This window comes from Petaurus breviceps, unplaced genomic scaffold (assembly GCF_028583685.1).
Source record: "Petaurus breviceps papuanus isolate PSGF00001 unplaced genomic scaffold, PetGlider_PUasm1.0 90823, whole genome shotgun sequence".
NCBI classification, from domain to species: domain Eukaryota; kingdom Metazoa; phylum Chordata; class Mammalia; order Diprotodontia; family Petauridae; genus Petaurus; species Petaurus breviceps.
In genome coordinates, this window is record NW_027187352.1 from 17,429,851 (window position 1) to 17,450,391 (window position 20,541).

The 20,541-nt window shown below is 37.2% G+C and overlaps 1 protein-coding gene across 18 annotated transcripts in view; it reads right to left on the reverse strand.

Moving 5' to 3' along the window:
* Positions 1 to 20,541, reverse strand: part of DLG2 (discs large MAGUK scaffold protein 2) — a 2,470,643-nt gene that overhangs the window by 1,171,167 nt on the left and 1,278,935 nt on the right. Inside the window, exon 1 of one of the 18 annotated variants that reach the window (XM_069070978.1) lies at positions 3,665 to 4,277. The exons of the other annotated variants lie outside the window; for them this stretch is intronic. Within the exon in view, the coding sequence (XP_068927079.1) occupies positions 3,665 to 3,904 (240 nt within the window). The 5' untranslated portion in view covers positions 3,905 to 4,277. Of the gene's footprint in view, positions 1 to 3,664; positions 4,278 to 20,541 lie in introns of those variants that run through there. 18 annotated transcript variants of the gene reach the window in all.

A 20,541-nucleotide genomic window follows, 5' to 3' on the forward strand; every position in this document is an offset into this window, starting at 1 on the left:
TCTATTAATTAATACATCTTCTGTTTAATTCACTAGGTTCTTGTCAGGATGCAGTGCAATAATTTATATGGAAATATTTTGAGACCTATAAAATATAATATAAATGTATATAATTATAAAAGAAGATACCATGTAAAGCATCCTAATATACTTATGAATAAAAAAAGCAAGGAAGAGGACTGAAGGATGTTCTCAGAGCATATAATATATGAGTTAAACAACACACAAACATATTTTTGGAAAATATATTTGGAACAATGCAGCATCAATAGACTAATTGATAGTAAAGTCTGATAACAGAGTCATTCCACTAGATTTGGAGATTTTAACTGTACATTTGCTCCCAGATATACCCTATGAACTGGCTAATGTCCAAACATGGAACCAAAAGGCAAGTCAATGGGTGACAGTCTTATGACTTCAATTAAGAATATATGAACAAAGTGTCAAACTGTGTCTAATGGAGGAACGATGGGGATTTGTTTATGGAAACAGAGGATTTTTATGATAGCAATTCTAGATCAAGTCATATCCTTCAAAAATTATTGGAGGGTTATACTTAAAGAACTCATATTTATTGATCACTGAAGATTCCATAAGGGAAAAAATATGATAGCACATCACTACAAAAATTTAGTACCTACTGAATACCTTGCAAGGTATAACCGAGGAGATAGATTTATCTACCTGAAATCTGCTATCTTTCATAAACCTATTAGATGAAAAATCAACATACCACAAATAGAGACTTCAAAAGATCCTTGAGAATTTAATAAATAAAGTGTCCTGGAATTGGGAATATTATTGGAGACAAAGTGCAGCCCTAATCATGCAGACATAATGTCAAATCATAAAAATTAAATAATGTTTTAAATACTATCAATAAATCATATATGCATAAACTTTAAGCTATTCAAATTCATTTTCAAAGTATAAGGACTTAGGAAAAAATAAAATCATTTAGGAACAGAATGAGGCAATTATCATTATCACCATCATGTATGGTACTAGAATTATCATGAAAAGCCCTTTAGTGAGCCTATAGAATATGAACTTATAATCAATAATTTTATTAAATTGCAAAAAGGAGTTTTTCTGTCCACATCTGCAATAATCTGCAGAATACTAAAAATGAAAGAATCATACCAGGATAGTGACTTGTCTCACAATTACTTCAAGGTGAACTCCATAAAAAAAGATGAAAAGAATAGGGCTATAATATCATTTTGTCACTATATCACCTCAATTGATCCTCACAATCCTGGGAGGTATGTGCTATTATTATTCCCATTTTACAGATGAAGAAATTAAGGCAGGCATAAGTTAAGGGTCTCACCCATAGTCAAACTGCTAATAAGTATCTGAAGCCAGATTTAAACTGAGGTTTATAATGAGTCCAAGTTCAGCATTCTGTACATTGCGCCATCTAATTATCCCAGAGAAGTTTAAAATACATATATAACATTAAATATACTACATGATCTGCCCTATTTTGGAAACATAAGACTTAGGTTGTCTCAGTGGTTAAATTTCTTACACTTGTTCACCATGTTTTCCTCCAATATTTATTTTCCGCAACCAGCATCTTTTTAGGGGCAGCTAGGTGTCTCAGTGGATAGAGCACTGGGTTTGAAATCAGGAAGACTCATCTTCAGACACGGATTAGCTGTGTGACCCCGGTTAAGTCACTTAACCCTTTTTGCTGCAGTTTCTTTATATGTAAAGTGACCTGGAGTAGGAAATGGCAAAACACTCCATTATCTCTACCAAGAAAACCCAAATGGGTTAATGGAGAGCCAGAAACAACTAAAACAAGTCAATAACAACAAAACAGGATCAGTAATAATAGGGGATACAGACTTGATCAGCAGCTAGGTGGCATGGAACAACAGACCTGGAGTCACAAAACTCATCTTCCTGAATTCAAATCCGACCTCAGGCACTTATTAATTATGTGACCCTAGGCAACTTACTGAATACTGTCTGCCTTAGTTTCCTCATCTGTAAAATAAAACAAAGAATGGTAAACTACTCCCAGTATTTCTGCCAAGAAAGCCCCAAATGGGGTCACAACTAATTAGACACAATTGAAATGACTGAACAACAAAAAGCATATTTTTCTCCTCTTTCTTCCACTACATATCACGTAAAGGCAGTTAATATTATTTTTGGGAGACTTTTTTCATGTGAAATAGCCTTCCCCCCTTAATATAACAGAGTATACCCTGTGATCTCATGTGTAAATTGGCACTCAGGGCAGAATTGACCCTACCTTAATTAAGAGAATGCATTTCTTCCCATCTAACCCAGCCTTTCATCCCAAATACTAGTGAAAGTAGAGAAAATAAAATTCATTTGGTGAAGGTGGGGGATTGGAGAGGACAATCAGTGAGTGGGATTTTCTGAGAATGCCCTGCCTAATTTCTCTAACACTGACATATTGCTAGAAATTTTTAACAGGCAGTCATTTGGCATTGCGAAGAAGAACTCTGAGAGCATCCCTACATGTAAACTTTGATTAACAAGGAGAGCATTTAACACAATATGAATAAAATGGGAAAAAATCTAATATAAGGGAAGAACATTTCACTGATTAGCCATCCCCAGCAGAAACTTCAAAAAAAGTACAAATCCCAGGACGACAATTAAATAGCAAGAAGCTTTGGTCCAGAATGCCTTTTTACTCACAGTTCTTCTGAAATAGGCAAATCTTGTCTCTGAGAACTTTCTATTATGCACATATAAAATATTTAGAGGATAACTTTATTCAATTGAATTCAATAATCCTTTATTAAATGCCTACTCTGAGAAAAGCACAGTCCCTGTCCTCAAGGAGCTTATAGGCTGGGGAAGGAATCCAGGAGGTAGATACAATATGCACACAAATATTTATACATACAACATAATTTCTGCAGGAAGACTGTTGATAAGGGCAGTAGGGGATTATTGTGGTCATTCCTTAAAAACAGCACACGTGAAAAGAAAGGAAAAATAAAAAATCTATCAAAAGCAACAGTGAGGAATATTTGGATGGGGGGGGAGAAGCTAGAATCTTTAATGAGTAAGAAACAAGTCAAAAGTGACATAATCTCATTTCCCTTGGTTTCAGTTTGTGCACATATTTCAAGTTGCCTATAACCATTCTGCCCCTTAGTTGGGCTCTTAAAACACCACTGAGTATGCAGAAAATGACAGGATAGCAGAAGGAGTGAAATCTTTGCATAATAAGTAAAATACAAGAATGAACATATAATTAGTCAATAAATTATACAACTCAGAAAAATCTATGCCTTGCTGACAGATGCCAGTAACATTTTCTCTCTGCTTCTACTTTTTGTGAGTTATGTCTGAGGTGAGATTTTAGACAGCATGATCTAGTGCAGAGAGTCTTGGGCTAGGACCCAAGAGACCTGCAATTCAACCTATGTCTTTGATGTTATTTGCTTAAACTCTGCAGGCCTCGGTTTCATATACTGTACCCTGAGGATAATAAAAATCCCACTACCTACTTCTCAGGGAAGTTGTGAGCAAAGAATCTGTAAACCCTACAACCGCATAGATAAGTAAAACATTATAACTATTACCTCCACATTTCCCTCACTTAAAATGTCTCTATGTTTCATCTCACCTTAACAGTACCGAACAGTACCGAAGATCACATTACCTGAGAACCAGCTAAGTTATGTTTGTGCTTCCTCCGAGCACTCCCCTCCAGAGTCTGGCGCCATCTGAACAGTGTAAGAAGGGCTGGCCACTTTGGTTGGCTGAAATCTTGGTTGTTTCCCTTTTGCATGACCAATGAGCACCTTTTTTGGTGCAAATCTCCATGGGAAGGGGCTTCCACACTTTGTTCTCTCCCTTCCTCTTGTAGCAAGGACAAGTTATTTGCCTCTGTTGAATTCATGGTTTCCTTTGTTCACTGATCCTTCCCTTCTACCCGTCTCATGTGACTCTGACAGGAAGACACATTTATTTTCTCTCCTCAAGCCAGCCGTCCAAATTCCTTGAAAATGTCTCCAGTTTTTAGTGGAACATTCCTTCACCGAAGTTACCGCTGGGCTGTCTCAGCCAGGGAAGGCTAAAAACCAAAGTTCTGGGGTAGCCACCGCAGTTGAATTCTACTCAGCAATCACCCTGAAATATGTCCTTACTGTCATCCGACCCAGCCCTGGGGTTTCAGAGCCTGATACTCCATAACTCACAATGCTCAACCAGAAACAGCTGTGGGTCAGCAAAAATCCCACTTTCACACTCTGTGTTTGGCTTATCGTAATATAAGTGTTATGCTTGCCTATTTTGCTTTGGCCGAAAGCAGCCTGTATCGTAAGTGCAATCATGCAGCATGAACATATAATGAAAAACAGGTTTTGTTGACTGACACAGATTCAATTTATCCAATGGTGATGCAGAATCCCTATAGAATGCTGGGGAGGGAGGAGAAGGAAGAAGCAAAATAAATGAGCCCTAAATAAAATTTGCATAGCCAAATAATTAATTACCAAGGGACTGCACATCCTCCTGGGGCAGCTGTACCAAATTAAAAAATATATATATAGGATCAATCACACACCACCAGTGCAGGCAAGGGCATACCTCTTCTCCCACAAGTAATTTTCAGTGTTGCCTGTGGGGGAAAAAATGTTATCCAATAATGGGATACATTGGGGCAGGGAGGAAACAGGGAAGAGTGGAAGCGTCTGTGTTTTTTTTTTTTAATTTACAGCAGGAATATGTTCTGCAGATCATTATTTCATGTTTTTGAAGGACCAGACTCTGCAATGGATTTGGAAGTGCAGAGGGAGCTGGAACATTAGCATCTAGGATGGTTAGACAAAGGACCAGAGGGAGAAGAATGCCTTCTAATAGAAGAAGGTGACGTGAGGATAATTGGGTGGTAAATTTCTTGAAAAAACCTGAATACACTCATATCTTCCACTTCTCCTTTCACTCACTCCTCGGCCCTTTGCAATCTGGCTTCTAACATTCACTTAGCTGAAACTCCTTTCTCCAGAGTTGCTAAGGGACTCTTAATTCCCCCAAATTTGATGATCTTATGTCAGTCTTCATTACTATTTACCAATCTCCTGCTTTTAACACTATTCACTACCTTCTCCTGATGGATACTCTTTCCTTCCTGAGTTTTTTGTGACACTGTTCTTTCCTAGTTCTCCTATTATTCTTATCACTCATTTTTAATCTTCTTTCCTGACTATTATCCCTATCATGTCCCCTAACTGTGAGTGTTTCCCAGGAATCTTTCCTAAACTTTCTCTTTTTCCTCTACACACTTTCTCTCTTGCTAAATTCATAAGCTCCCATGGGTTTAATTATCGTGCCTATGCAGAAGACTTTCAGATCTATATATCCAGGCCTAGTCTCTCCCTTCAGCTTCCATCCAGCATTATCCAGTACCTATTAAGTATTTTGAAAATGATGCCACTGAGACATCGCAAAGTTGACATGTCCAAAGATCAGCTCATCTTTGCCACAAAAACTTCCCTCTTCCAACCTTCTCTATTTCAGTCAATGGCAACATTATTCTTCCAGTCTCACAAATGTCTCACAAATTCTTCATAATGTTGGCATTATCTGCAATTCCTCACTTTGCTTCACCCAATATATGCAAAGACATCAAATCTTGCTATTTGTACTTCTACAATTAGCTCTCATATTTGACTGCTTCTCTTTGCTCACACAGAAACCACCTATATTCAGGCCCTCCTTCCCTCTCACTGAGACTTTTGAAATAGGTTCCTACATGATAATTCTTCCTCACATCTCTCACCACTCCAGTCCATCCTATATAAAGTTGCCAGATTGATTTAACTTAAGCATAGATCTTACTCTGTCACTCTCCTACTCAAATTCAATGACTCTGTATTGCCTCTAGGGTCCATTAAAAGCTCCTCTGTTCATTTTTAAAATCCCTTTACAATCTGGTCCCAATCTATCTTTCCAATCTCATTGGACATTATACTCCTCCTCCTTTATACTGTAATCAGCCATATTGACCTTCTCTCTGTTCCTCACATGATTCTCCATTTCCTTAATGCCTTTTCACTGGCCACTGTGCCATCTTGGAATGAACTCCCTCCTTACCTTCACTTCATATAATACCTTTATGACTCAGGCATTACTTTCTATATGAACCCTTTCCTGTTCTCCACAACTGCTGTTGCCCTCCTCTCTAAAAGTGCCTTTTATTTACCTACTTTTTGCTCATTTGTATTTACACATTTTTTTCTTTATAAACTTATATATGCTTATGTTCCTCATTCTACCTTCCCAGTATTCTTATACTTAATTTCCTCCACTCTCCCCTATACACACACTGGACTCCTTGCTGTTCATTGTATAATACATACCACCTCCCAACTCCACACATTTTCCCTGTCTCCTATGACTGGAATTCTCTTCCTCTTCATCTCCATTTACTGGCTTCCCTGGAATCCTGGAAGTCCCAGATAAAAATCACATGTTCTAAGAAGAGCCTTTCCTGATACTTTTAATGTTAGCTTCTTTCTCTGTTAATTATCTTCTATTTATCCTATACATATCCAGTTTGTACATACTGGTTGTCTCACCCATTAAACTCTGAGCTCCTTGCTTACAGCAGGATCTGTCTTTTTTTTTCTTTATATTCCATGCTTATCACAGTATCTGACATTAGTAGGTCCTTTATTAATGCTTACTGGGTGAGTGAATGAATGATTTATATTTGTCATGTTCCCTAATAGACTATAAAGTCCTTGTAAGTCAGAGCTATTTCATTCATTATATGTACTTATATCCACATTCTATACATGTGTTTATAGCTGTAATTCCTGGAACAAAGTGGAATCTTCATAGATGTGTGCTGAGTGATAATTAATTGATAGAGGAAAGAAGATGAGAGACAATATTGAAGACTGCAAAAAGGCTGAATTCAATGCTGTGACGTTTCAGCTGGTGTTGAATATTCAACATTATGACCTGGGCTAACTTCATAAACTTATTATAGTTTGTAAAGCATAGCACTTGGAGTCAGGAAGCCGCAGAAACTCACTCCTAACACCTACCATCAGTTAGACCATGGGTGATTCACAAAACCACCATGAGTCCCAGTATCTTCATCTGTAAAAGTGATAATAAGACCAGTTGCTCCTACTTTGAAGGGTTGTTAAGGGACTTCAAAGAGAAAATGAGAATAAAACATTTTTCAAACTTTAAAGTGTTGAATAAAAGGCCAATCAACATTGTCATTATTATTCTTAGAGCTAGAAAAAGGACCAGAGATGGAGAAATACAACTACTCTGATTTCTTCATCTTTACAGGGAGGAAACCGAATAAAAGAGGGAGAAGTTATTTATACAAAGTTATAGAGATAGTTCCAAAATGGGAATTAAAATTTGAATTTTCTGATTCCTGCGTTCTTGATAGTGGTGGAACCAATAGTGGTAGTGTGGTGGCAAAAGTAGTACTAACTGCTAATAAATACACCCCACTTAGATGTTCATGAAGTGTTTTTCTCATAATGTCTCTCAGGATTTTGGATATTCCCATATTATTGAGGAGGAGATGAAGTCTCCAAGAGGTCAGTCAAAGGACACTTCTAACCACATGGCTAGTATGTGGTATGACAGAACAAGAACCCTCACATTTTGGCACCAAGTCCAATGCTCTTTTTTTTTCATCCTCTTCCTCTTCCTCCTCTTCTTATCACTGTTATTATTACTCTGATGTAACTGATCACATAACATTTTATAACAACTCCATTTAACAAACATTCAATAAACACCTTTGTTAAAGGCAGTATGTCAAACTCATTGGATGACATAGTCTTTGCCTTTGAGGACCTTATAAGCTAGGAGGAAGGGTAAGTTGCACAAAACTCTTCTGACAAAATAAGATATGATAAATGGAAGTAGAGTCTAGTATGTAGTCAAGACCTCAGGATTCTAGTCTCATATCTTCCACAAACTACCTGTATATCAATGAGCAGGGCAACTTACTTCTGTGCATCATTTTCCTCATCTCTAAAATGAAAATGTTTGTTGAACTTGATGCCTAGGACCAACATTCCATAGTTTCCTATATGATTTTGTGTCATGGAAAGAGCATTGTACTAGAATTCAGCAAAAACTTAGGGTCAAATCTTACTTCAGATTCCAGTGACAAACTGACATTAGGCGAGTTAATGAATCCCTCCATGGTTCACTTTCTTCATTTATAAATTAATAATGACTGTGTCACCTGTCTCATAGGGCTGCTGTGAAGTTCAAATGAGTTACTATAAGTGCTTTGTAAAGTTGAAAGAACTATATGAATGCAATTTTAAATGAATAAAAATAATTACAATTAGCTATGACTATTGTGAAAAAATTTTGCATGAAAATAGGGGCATTGTGTTACTGGAAATTCATCTTCTCATGTGATTAGCAGAGTGTCCTGTGCCCAAAAAAGGGGAGGGAGGGGTAATCAGCGCAAGTTGAATTGAATAACAGAAACAAATTGCTATGGAGATTTGGTGGAGTGAGAGTATAGTTCTTATTTAGAAGAGAGAATGGGAAGTGGTATGGACCATACAACTGAATGTTTCAAGGAGGAGACAAGTTTGTGCTAGAATTTGAAAAATATAAATGGATCACAAAATCTCAGAGATGCTGGAAGGGGCAACTGAGGTCATTTAACCCAATCCACACCTGAACCAGATTTCCATTGGCAGCATATCTAACAAGTGGTCATCTAGTCTTTGCAAAAAGCCCTCCAGTGAGGGGAGAGTCAATACCTGCTGAGGCAGTCCGTTTCACCTTAACCTAACTTTAATTGTTAAGAAGAACCCCCAGTTCCTGATGATATGGAATGGAAACTTGCCTCTTTGCCACTTCTACCCAGGGCTCAGAGATTGGGGTAAAGGTGAGTAGTTTAAATGATTCTGCTTACTGAAGATAAGTACTTGTCTCACAGTTGCTAGAAGGGAGTTTCAACTAGAAGCAAGTGAAGTTTTCTTCTTAGGCAGGCATGTCTCAGGGTGATAATATTTGGAGATTGGTGTTACTAAAGTGTTGTCTTTGCCTTTGGCATCATCTGCTGACTGCATAAGTATAATTTTAAAGGCTTTCATCTACATTTTGTTAGTTCTTCTGCAAAGCTTAAGCTCAAACATGAATCAACTTTCAGCTTCAGTTTTATCATCAGTAAAATAAAAGATAACAGCTTGGCCACCTTCATACCCAACTGGGCTATTGGGAGGATTAATTAGATAATGATGTGTTAAGAGTTTTGATGTCTCCTGAGCAAAGATAAGTGCAAATAAAATCTCCCATTGCATTATTAAGGGCCCTTTATTCATTCTTCCTGCCATTTAAAGTTATGAGCTTGGCATAAAAGTAAATTTAAGGCTTCTGTAATTCAAACAGCTCTGTATTACATACACAACTTATTTATACAGTACAGCATCTATCAGTTTCTAGTCAGCCACAAGGAAAACTCATAGAAGGGGACAAGGAGGAGAATCATAACAACAAAGTTCTTGAACTCCAAGGAATGAACTAAAATTTAGGATTCTGTTGTCTATCGCTTCATTCAAAATCCAGATTTTTTTTTCTTTCAGCAATAAAAAGTATATTATTTGCTGTATTTTTATCTGAAATGAAGTATATGTTGGCTGGTCTATTTTTTAACATACTTAATAATAGGTTTCAAGTATACTGGACTAACATTTAAAGGATTTCAGAATTGATTCATGATATTCACAAGCTAAAGAGTATAATTCACAAAGAAGCCTCATTTTCCTATGTAATACTATTTAAAGATGCCAAACGATTAGATGTACCCTTTGGAAAAAAAGAGTGTTTTTTTCTTCTTCTTTTCCATTGAAGTCAGCTCTGTAGCTCTGAAACAATTTTTAAACATTTCCCTTCTGGGGGCTTGTCATCTCAAAAACTTAGTACCATTACAATCTGCAGTGGCAGTCAGATCACACTTGATTATTTTCTATGTCTTAGTAATAGGACAGAATGAGCCATAAGAAGACTTTAAGATCCATTGGATATGGCATTGTTTTTAGAATCAGAAGTTTTGGGTTCAAGTTCTCATCCCTATCATGTATAAGTATATGTAAGTCACATTTTTATGTGTTTCATTTACTGGTTCTTCATTTGAAAAAATGAGGATAATAATCACTTCTCCACCCATCTCATAGGGCTATTATGAGGGGAAAATGAGTAAAAGTAAACTATAGTTATTAATTATATAATAAGCTTCTTTAAAAAGTGGTAAAAAAAAAAATCCCTCACCAAGCAAAAAAATAACTCACCCTTAGAGGTTCTTTAGAAATACAAAATTTTTAGATTACAGAGGTAGATTTCACATTTCAGGAGGACTAACATTCCAAAAAAATAATCTCCATAAATGTTATGGCTCAGAAGTGGTAAAGAAACAACTTTTTCTCCTTGATTAAGAATTAATAGCACCATTGTAGTGGAAAAAGTTAATGTAAAAATTCCATGTGATGCATTGTTTTTAATATTGCCTTTAAGTGGTGTAATCATCTTTGTCTTCCACACAGGTTACTGCACCATCCATCTTGGTTACAACAGAATCTTTTCCATGGGATTTTAATTGAGAATTATATAAACTAGTGTTCTAGAGTCATGTCACTTCATCCTCTAATCTAGCCAGAGGCTAAGAAAAGAGGCATTGTGTTGGTTAGGAAAAGTAACAGACTTTGAATCAGGAACTGAAACCTTGGGAAAAATTATTCTAACTCTTGTGGACTCAGTTTCTTCAAATCTAAAAGGAGGGGTTTAGACTAGACCTTTGAGGTCTCCTCCAACACTAACATTATATAACTTTATGGCTTCTTGGTGTCTATGGGTCCCCAGATCTACCCAGTCATAATTTCAGGTCTTCATATAGATCATACGGGAACTGATTAATTGAGGATGACTAAGGTGAATAATCATGCAGTTCTGATTCAATGAAATGAGTAATAAACTTTATTTGATGCCTATTATATAGCATGTTGTTAGGTGTTCTATACCTGTGTTGAACACATAGCATAAAATGTGACTCCTGTCTTCAAGGGACATACGGTCATAGTGGAAGAAAGAGTTCGAGAAGCTCAGAGAAAGTACTATGGGATGTGGTGGTGAAAGAAAGTCCAAGAGGAAAAGGTAGATATTAAATGGTCTTAAAAGATAGGAAGAATCCACACAGGTGGAAATTAAGGAACAGAAGATTCCAGGCAAGGGAAATAAATAGTATGTCCAAAAGCAATAGAGGTGGCAAATCTCAAGGTTTACATCTGGGGCAGGTACTGGGAGTTTAGAAGCATAACAAAGTATATTTTTTTCTTCTTCACCATTACTAGCACCATGATCATTTTCATTGATAATTACACCCTGTAATGGGTGTAAATTATTTGAAGGCAGAAACATTTATCTTTGTGTTTTTATCTTCAGCATCTAACAGCGCCCAACACATAGTAGGTGCTTAATAAATGATTGTTGACTGAAGCATTTTATTTCATATTTACATAACACTCTATACTTTAAAACCATGGGCATTTAGAGTTGATCCAATGGCCTTTTCTCAATCCTGAACTCTCTTGACCTTAATGTAATAATGTAACACTGTGGATTAGTGACTGGATATTTCCTCCTCTTGGGGTTTTCATGACATGGCCCTCTCTTGGTTCTCCTCTTATCTTACTGTTGTAGCATCTCCCTGTTGCCTCCAGGATCAACAATAAACTCCTTTGTCAAGTATTCAAAGCTCTTTATACCTTTATACCTTTGGGCCCTTTATACCTTTCCCATACTTTAATTCTCCTCCAATAATATAGCAACATTGGCCTACTAGCAGTTTCCCAAGCACAATGCTCCATTTCCTAACTCCATGTTCTGGCACTACTTATCTCTCATGGGTGGAATGCACTAGCCTTCAGTTTCACCTCTTAAATTTCCTTACTCCCTTCAAGACTGAGCTCAATCTCACCCTCTCCCCAAGGCCTTTCTATGTTCCTCCACCTGATAAAATCCTCTCTTCTCAGAGTGTCTTCTATGTCCTCTGGATGCATGCTATGGCTAACTACTGCTTAACCGGATATCTCTCTTCCATTAGACTGTGAGCTCCTCTAAGTCAGGCACCTCGTTTGGCCTATTTTCCTGTCCTTATCATGTAGCACCACGGAAGTGTTTAAAACTTCTCACTGACTTGATCTGAGCTGAGTGGTTTAAATGCCACAGGAATTGTGACTGGTCTATAGATAGCTGTAAAAGAGATCATTCAGCCTCTCTTTAATCCTCTCTCATGATGGGGAACTCACTACCTTACAAGAAGTCCATTGCATTTCTGAAAAGCTCTACTTGTTAAGAAACTTTCTTTTGTGTAGAGCCAAAATATGCTTCCTGTAAATTCCCACTATTGTTATCAATTCGACTGGCTGAGGTTATACTGAATGAATTAAATTTCTCAGTAACATAGCAATACTCTAAAATCTTGAAGATAGTTATAATGTCCCACCTCTTCATCTCCAAATTGAGCCTGGGTTAAATATCTCTGATTCCTTCAAGTGATCTTTTTTATGGAACTGCTTCATGTCATTTCACCCTTTTATTCTGTAGACATGGCTCCAAATTATCAGTCACCTTCATGTTAATCACTCTCCAAATAGATATCACATTGTATATGTGTACAATTATCAAGATGTGGATCCTATAAAGGATTAGTGGTGTGATCTGAGGACAGAGGTATTGACATTAACATCTCTCTTGCCTTAGGGGTTCTTAACCTGGGGTCAGTGTCAGTGAACTTTTTTTTTTTTGGTTTAATATAATAGAGGCAGCTATTGGTTCAATGGATAGAACACAGAGCTAGGAAGATTTGCGTTAAAATCCAGCCTCAAAAACTTACTAGCTCTGTGACCTTGGACAAGTCACTCAACTTCTTTGCTATAGTTTCCTCAACTTTAAGGAAAATAATTGCACCTACCTCCCAAGGTTGTTGTGAGAATAAAATGATATAATATTTGTAATGCACAATCATAGTTTTTATTATACTACATTATGGAAAGATTGTTTTATTGCATAAATTAAATATAACAAAATAAAAAAGTAAAAACCACTTAGTACTGTTGCTGGCATGTAGTAATACTATATAAATGCTTGTTCCCTTCCCTTTATATATTGATAACTCTACCTGAAATGGAATAAGCATTTATTAGTCTCCTATTATATGCCAAGTACTGTGCTAAGCACTTTACAAATATCATTTCCTTTGATCTCCAAAACTACCCTTAAATGTAGGTGCTATCATTATCCTCATTTTATAAATGAAAAAAAAAACTGACAGAACTTGCTACTTGTTGAGGGTCATATAACTAACTACACAAAGGAAAGCTTCTTAAGATGTAGAGCTATTCAAAAATGCAATGAACTTCTTGTAAGGTCTTGAGTTCCTCATCATAAGAAGTGATTAAGGAGAGGCTGAATGATCTCTTTGACTGCTATTCTATAGACCAGTCACAATTCCAGTCAAATTTGAATTGAAGTCTTCCTGATTTCAGGCTCAAGACTCTAACACTAGATTATCTAGCATTTCCTATATAATTCTATAAATTTAATTTTATGCATTTAAAAACATTCTTCTGATATGGAGTCTCTAGGCTCCACTAGACTGCATTTTTTTGGTCCATGACACAAAACAAGTTTTAGAACCCTTCCTTAAATTTGATATTTCTATTGATATGGCCAAAATTCACATTAGCTCTTTTGCCTATACATCCCACTGTTGATATAATCACCAACTCTAGACTTGTGGATGTGTAAAACTCCTAGGTATTTTCCCTACAAACTATGTTCTAGCCATGGTCTACTCACAGTGTTCTACCCCAATTAATCCTATACTTATAAAAGTTAATATTTTGAATCCAATGCAGGACTTTAAATAGAATTCCTGAAATTTCATCTTGTTATCTTCAGTCTACCATTCTTACCTGTCAAGATCCTTGGATCCCAAGCCATCCAGAATAACAAAGAACCCTCCCCTTATCCCATTATTTACAAGTCTGATAGTCACAGTTTCCATGCCTTCATGCAAATCATTTATATATATATGAGAAACCATCAGGGCCAAGGAAAAAATTCTAGGTAACACTAGAAGGGACACATCCATTTTTATATCGATCCAGTCTTTTAGTTTATTCTTCCATTTATATATCTAGGCATTTGGAAGAAAAATTCTTGTCCACGTCTACATTGATGACCTCTAAGTTCCCTTCAAGGGCTGTTAGGTGGTGCAGTGGATAGATCACTAGGCTTGGAGTTAGGAAGACCTCCTTTCAAATCCAGCTTCAGACATTTACTAGTTGTGTGACCCTAAACAAATCACTTAACCTTGTTTGCTTCAGTTTTCTTATGCATAAAACAAGCTGGAAGAGGAAATGGCAAACCACTTTGGTATCTTTGACAAGAAAGTCCTAAATGGGGTCATAAAGAGTCAGGAATGACTAAAATGACTGAAGAGCAACAATGATCCCTTCTACCTCTTAAATTTCTGGCTAAAGCTTCTACAAAACATGCCCTCACAGTGCTAGTAAAGGACGTTCTCAGGTTTTTTTTATGATTTCATGGATACCATACAGTCATTGAGCTATAAATCTTAACCCTTACTCTTGATATAAAGTCTGTATCTTTGTGTGGTCATGTCTATCCTTGTAGATGTTCTTGATGCTATTTTCTTCCAGAAGTCATTGCTGGCAATATCCTACAGTCCCCTGATAGACATGGTTTAGAACTTTCCATTATTTTTGGAGACCCCAGCAATTCTGATTTCCCTGAAATTGTGATGCTTCATAATTCAGTCACATAATATAACTAGAAGAATATTGCTATTAAAATATAACCTGTTCACTGAGGCAATTGGGTGACTCAGAGGAAAAAGTAATGCTCTTGGAATTTGGAAGAATGTATTCTAAATCCTGCCTGAGATCCAAACCTGCCTCAAATATCTAATCAAATATCTGTGTAAGTCATTGCAGTTCTCTGGGCCTCAGTGTACTCACTTATAAAATGGGAGTATTAATAGCACCTACCTCACAGAGTTGTGAAGATCTAATGACATAATACACATTAAATGCTATAAAACATTTTAAGTGCTATATAAATGCTATTCATTATTGCTGTTATTATTATTGCTATTATTGGAAGGGAAAAGCGTCAGGCAATTTCCTAGATGGGATGTATTCTCCAGTCTTCACTCTATTCAGTTTCAATCCCAGCTCATAGGGGAACACAATGATCCCAGGAATATGGCTCTGACCTATAAATCTACTTTTGGAAATCCTTTACTAGTCCAGTGAGCACCATTCTTCTTGAGATTTTCAGGCACCTTCCCTCAGGATTAATACACAGTAAATAGTCCATGGAGAAGAAGAGGCAAGCCAAGAACATCTACTTTCTCAAATAGGGACAGAACTCACCTGCAGGCATATGACCTCCTTCTGGCTATGAAGAATGCCTGAGGGTCCAGAGCTAGCTACTTGCAGTAGGCCAGATAAACAGGGCAGAAAGAAAACAGACTCTGACCCAGGATTTGAGTTTACCACTTAACTCCTCCCATATACTGTTTTCCCCCTGATTCTCTGATGTTTTAATGTGTTCATTAAAAAAAAAATCTACACATGAAATATTTCTATATATAAAAAGGTTAAATAGAGATCATGTTCATGCTGGAAATTTCAGTGGAAGGGGGAGTATGGGGCAAAAGGTACAATAGGCACTTATAATTGGCATTAATCACTTCCTCAAGGTATTCCTTCAGATTAATTTAGTAATCTGTCATCCAGTTGGTGTAGGCACCAGTTATCCCTCATACCAGAGACTATATTACCATATCTCAGCTGCCTCCTAACATAAACCTTCAGCCCATTTTCCAGATGATGATGAATTATTCCCAGAACTTCCATTTTAGAAATAGGGTCCCAGATCACTCACCCTCATTCTCCAGACTATATCGTCATGCCGCTACTCAGGCAACTCTCTTACCACCACCTTTTTATGTGTCGATTTCCTAATGGAATATAAACTCATTGAAGGCAGGGCCCTTTCTTTTTGCTTGGATTTGTATTTCATATCCTTAGCATCAGATCTGGAACATGGTATTTAATAAATGCTTGTTGCCCAATCGACTGAAGTGGATAGAGTTTGTGACTTAAGAGTCAGGAAGACCTCAGTTCAAATTCTGCCTCATATGCTTACTATACATATGTCCACCAGCAAGTTCCTTAACTTCTCTGGGTCCTCATCTCAATGGGTATAACAGCAATTCCTATCTCATAGGGTTATTATTAGGATCAAAAAGAGACAATACATGTACAGGGTTTTGCAAACTTTTAAGTAGAACATAAGTGTTCTCTATGATTCTGTAGTTCTAATTATTGCTGATGCCTTATTTTCCCTTTGGATCACATTAGTCCTTGAGGCTAGTAAAGCAGGGTTAGGTAAAGGTACGGTGGAGGTTCATCCTTGCAGCTTGCTTAACTCTTGCTATGCCTCTGGGGAAGATAATCTTGCCTCTGATGGTCTCTGGCTCAGTTCAGAAGGATAGCACTGGCCCAGCAAGCTTCTCCAGGTTTACTGAAGTTTCCACTAACCAAGGTCATCTCCCAGAAATCTCATTCCTCACTCCTCATAGGAAATTGCTTTTTACAGTTGTAGCCATTATACTGAGCCTCTGGGATAGTCCCTAACAAGAAGCCACTAGTCATTGTCATAACTGACCTATGTGTTTGCCAGGCCCCTCCTAATCAATCAATCAATCAATCAATCAATCAACATTTATTAAGCACCTACTATGTGCCAGGTATTGGGCTAAATCAGCAGGACATCTACTCATGACCCTTTGACCAGTAGTATTCTAATATTTTTCATATTCCAGTAGGAAAAGAACCTTTCCCCCTCCCCATCCCCATGTTTTGTCAGCCCTTATATCACATTTTTCATATGAGGTCTTTAGATGCAGTCTACAAGAAACTGATAGAAAAAAAAATAAAAAAAAAAACCACAGGGAAACTATGATCTGGAAACTTAGCACATTGTCTGCAGAATACCAATATGAACTTCAGTTTGTTAAAATGTTTTCTAAATATGTGGCAGAGAAATTAGAACAGATTTGTATTCTGAGGATTCTTCTTAATTGATGAAAAAACAGAAGGAGATGTTGCTTATTTTCCTTTATATTTCTTTGCATAAAATCTTCATTTAAATTTAGGCCTGGGGATTTCCTGTTATGCTTCTTAAAAAAATATAGCCCAGCTGTTTTGGGTCTGCCCTTCTAAGATTCCATTTTCTAGACAATTTGTTATTATGCCTGGTAATGGGAGGGAGGGAGCAGAGCTAGGTTCAAATATTTTTCAAGCTCCTTTCACCTTCCATAGATATAATAATTTAATACCTTTCTCTAGGACTTTAAGGTCAATGAAATATTTTGCCCACAAGAAGAGGTAAGGGGAAACAAGTATTGTTATCCCCATTTCACATATAAGGAAATTGAGGTTCAGAATATTTAAGTGATTTGACCAATATTATCCAGAAAATGTGTCCAAGTCAACATGCAAACCCAGGATTTTTGTTGCTACAGCCACCACTGCTTCCTCTGAACCATGCTATTTCTGCTGATTTGTCTGCCAATGGTGATGGGATTCACTGAAATCCAGTTCAACAAATTCAGTGACCCAAGAATCTAAGTGCCATCTTAAGCTAGTAAAGCTATTAAAGCATAAAACAGCACTAAAACTTTGGGGACACTACATTTATTAAGCCACTCTTCTTTTACAAACCACCTTGCTGGGGTTTAGGAACACAAAGACGTCAAAATGGCATTATCCCTGTCTTAGGAAAGCTTCAGTCTCCTAGTGAATGGTGTTAAACTGGAAGTTCCTTGAGGGCAGAAACTGTTTTTTGTATTTTGTTCAATCCCTCAGCCCTTTGCACAATGCATGGAACGAGTCTCATAAATGCTTAGTAACTGACTGACAATGACATGTGACTTAAGGTAATATATTTTAAATATAATATTTAAGGTAATATACAGAAAAATCTGAGAAGGGACAGATCACTTTTCACAATCCATAGAATGGGGAACTAAAAAGGTTTTATGACCTGAATTAACCACACCCTCCTCCTTGGTCTTTGTTGTGATTAAGTGCTTCAGGAAGTCAGAATTAGAATGTTATTCTGATGGCATAAAAGATCTGGAGAACAGTGGATTTCTTGTCTTGACTCCACCCATGACTTGTTATGTGAACTAGAGTTCTCTGCCAGGAGGTACAAGTTTTAAATATACATTCAGATAATTGCTATGAATCCCTTAAAATCCTTGAACCTTATTTTCCTCTTCTAAAAAGTGGGGATAAGAATAGCCACAGCACCATTCTCAAAAGGTTTTTGTTTGTTTGTTTGGGAGCCTCCATTTAGAGAAAAAAAAACCCAGAACCCTGAGACATTTAAAGTTTAACAAGCACTCCATAAATGTCAGGGAGGAGCTAGAGAGCACATGAGTGATAACTGAGGTTCCCAGATCAGAGATCTTGGGATCGAGAATTAGAGTAGACATCAGAGGTCACAACAATCCAGCCACCTCACTTTACAGATGAAGAAACTGAGAGCCTAACAATTTAAGTCCTTTTTCTGATGTCACAAAATTGCAAAAGGCAGTGAAGGGAACTGAATTAAAGATTCAGGGTTGGGTCTTTCCAGCTCTAAACATCTATAATTTTTATCCCTGAGATGATTTTCTAGAGTCTGAGCCACCCTGTAAAGGACAAGCTTCAGACTGAGATTCCAACCTTGCTCTCATTAACAAGTTGCTCTAAAATAACTGAACAAATCAGTCACAGCCCCTTCCTGGTAGAGAGCTGATGGACATAGGTACAGAATGAGACATTTATTTTCAAATACCATCAACAAAACACATTTTATTTTTTGCTGGATTATACAGGCCCTGATGTGCTCCAGTTCTTCTTTCTGAAGCCTCACTCCAGTCCTGAAAATCACACATTGGAGTAACCCTCCATCTCTACAGTCTTTCCTTCCAATTGCATGGCTCTTTCCATTCCATTTAAGGATGACATATATATGTATGTGTGTATGTATGTACATACATCTATACATATATACACATAGATAGGTAGATAGACACACACACACACACACACACACACTCCTCCCTCTGGGACCCTTCAGATTCCTGCCAGTCTGTTATTCTGACTTTGTTAAATTAATCTCCATCATTCCTTTGCCTTTCATTTTAATCCAATTCAACTCAGCAAAGATTCACCAAATAACCTTCTAAAACCAAAGCTATGCTCAGCCCTAGGACTACAGGGATGAAAAGTGACAAATTGTCTCCCCTTGAGGAATTTTATATCTCCTGGTATTGGTGGGAAGCGGTGTCACAGACACCAATAAATAGCATATAAGTAGAATGACAAGAGGGCAGTTCAAGAAAATGGGTTCTAGGGAAGTGTGAGGAAGGGGAAGATTTGTTACAGTTTGGGATGTAGGAGTGGATTAAGACATGGTTTGGTGGAAAGAAAACTGGACTTAGAGACAGAGATCCTGGTTTCAAATCCTATTTCTGTCATATTCCATCTCTGTGACCTGGAGAAAATCATTTAACCTGTCTGGGCTTCAGTATCTCATCTGGAAAAAAGACACTGGACAAAATGGTTTGCAAAATTGTTTTCTTACCATCACATAATCTTAGAGAAGCCTGCATAGAGGAGGTGGTAGCATTTAAATTTAGTGTTAAAGAAAGAGGATGTTATCAAGGAAACATGGAAACAGACTATTCCAGGCAGGGAAGAACTTGGGAAAACATGAGATAAGTCACTGCAGGGAAGGATCCTGTTTGGCCAAAGCTTAGGGTTTGGAGGGGGGAATAATGGGATATAAAGCCTGGTGAAAAGTGAGTAGGAGCAGACAGATTTGGGGCAAGGTTCAGGGAATGCTATAATGAATATAAAAATAATATTTATTACTAGTATTAATAAACAAAAATAATATCAATTAGTATTACTGACAATAATAATAACATTTTATATGATGCTTTCAGTGCACAAAGCACTTTATAAATATCTAATTTTATTCTTGCAACAACTCTGGGAAGTATGTGCTATTATTATCCCCATTTTACAGATGAAGAAACTTGAGGCAGTCAGATGTTAAGTGACTTGCCCAGGGACAGATTGCTAGTAAGTGTTTAATGTTTCTCGGCCTCTGTTTCCTCCTCTAGGTGGCTCAGCGGATAGAGTGCTCACCTGGAATCAGTAAGATCTGAGTTCAAAAGTAGCCTCAGACACTTTCTAGCTGTGTTACCCTGGGCAAGCTACTTAACTCTTGTTTGCCTCAGTTTCCTCACCTGTAAAATGGAGATAATAATAGCGCCTCCCTCCCAGGACTGTTGTGAGGACCAAATGAGGTAATAATTGTAAAGTGCTTAGAATACTGCCTGGCACATAAGTAAGCTCTATATAAGTTTTAGCTATTATTATTATC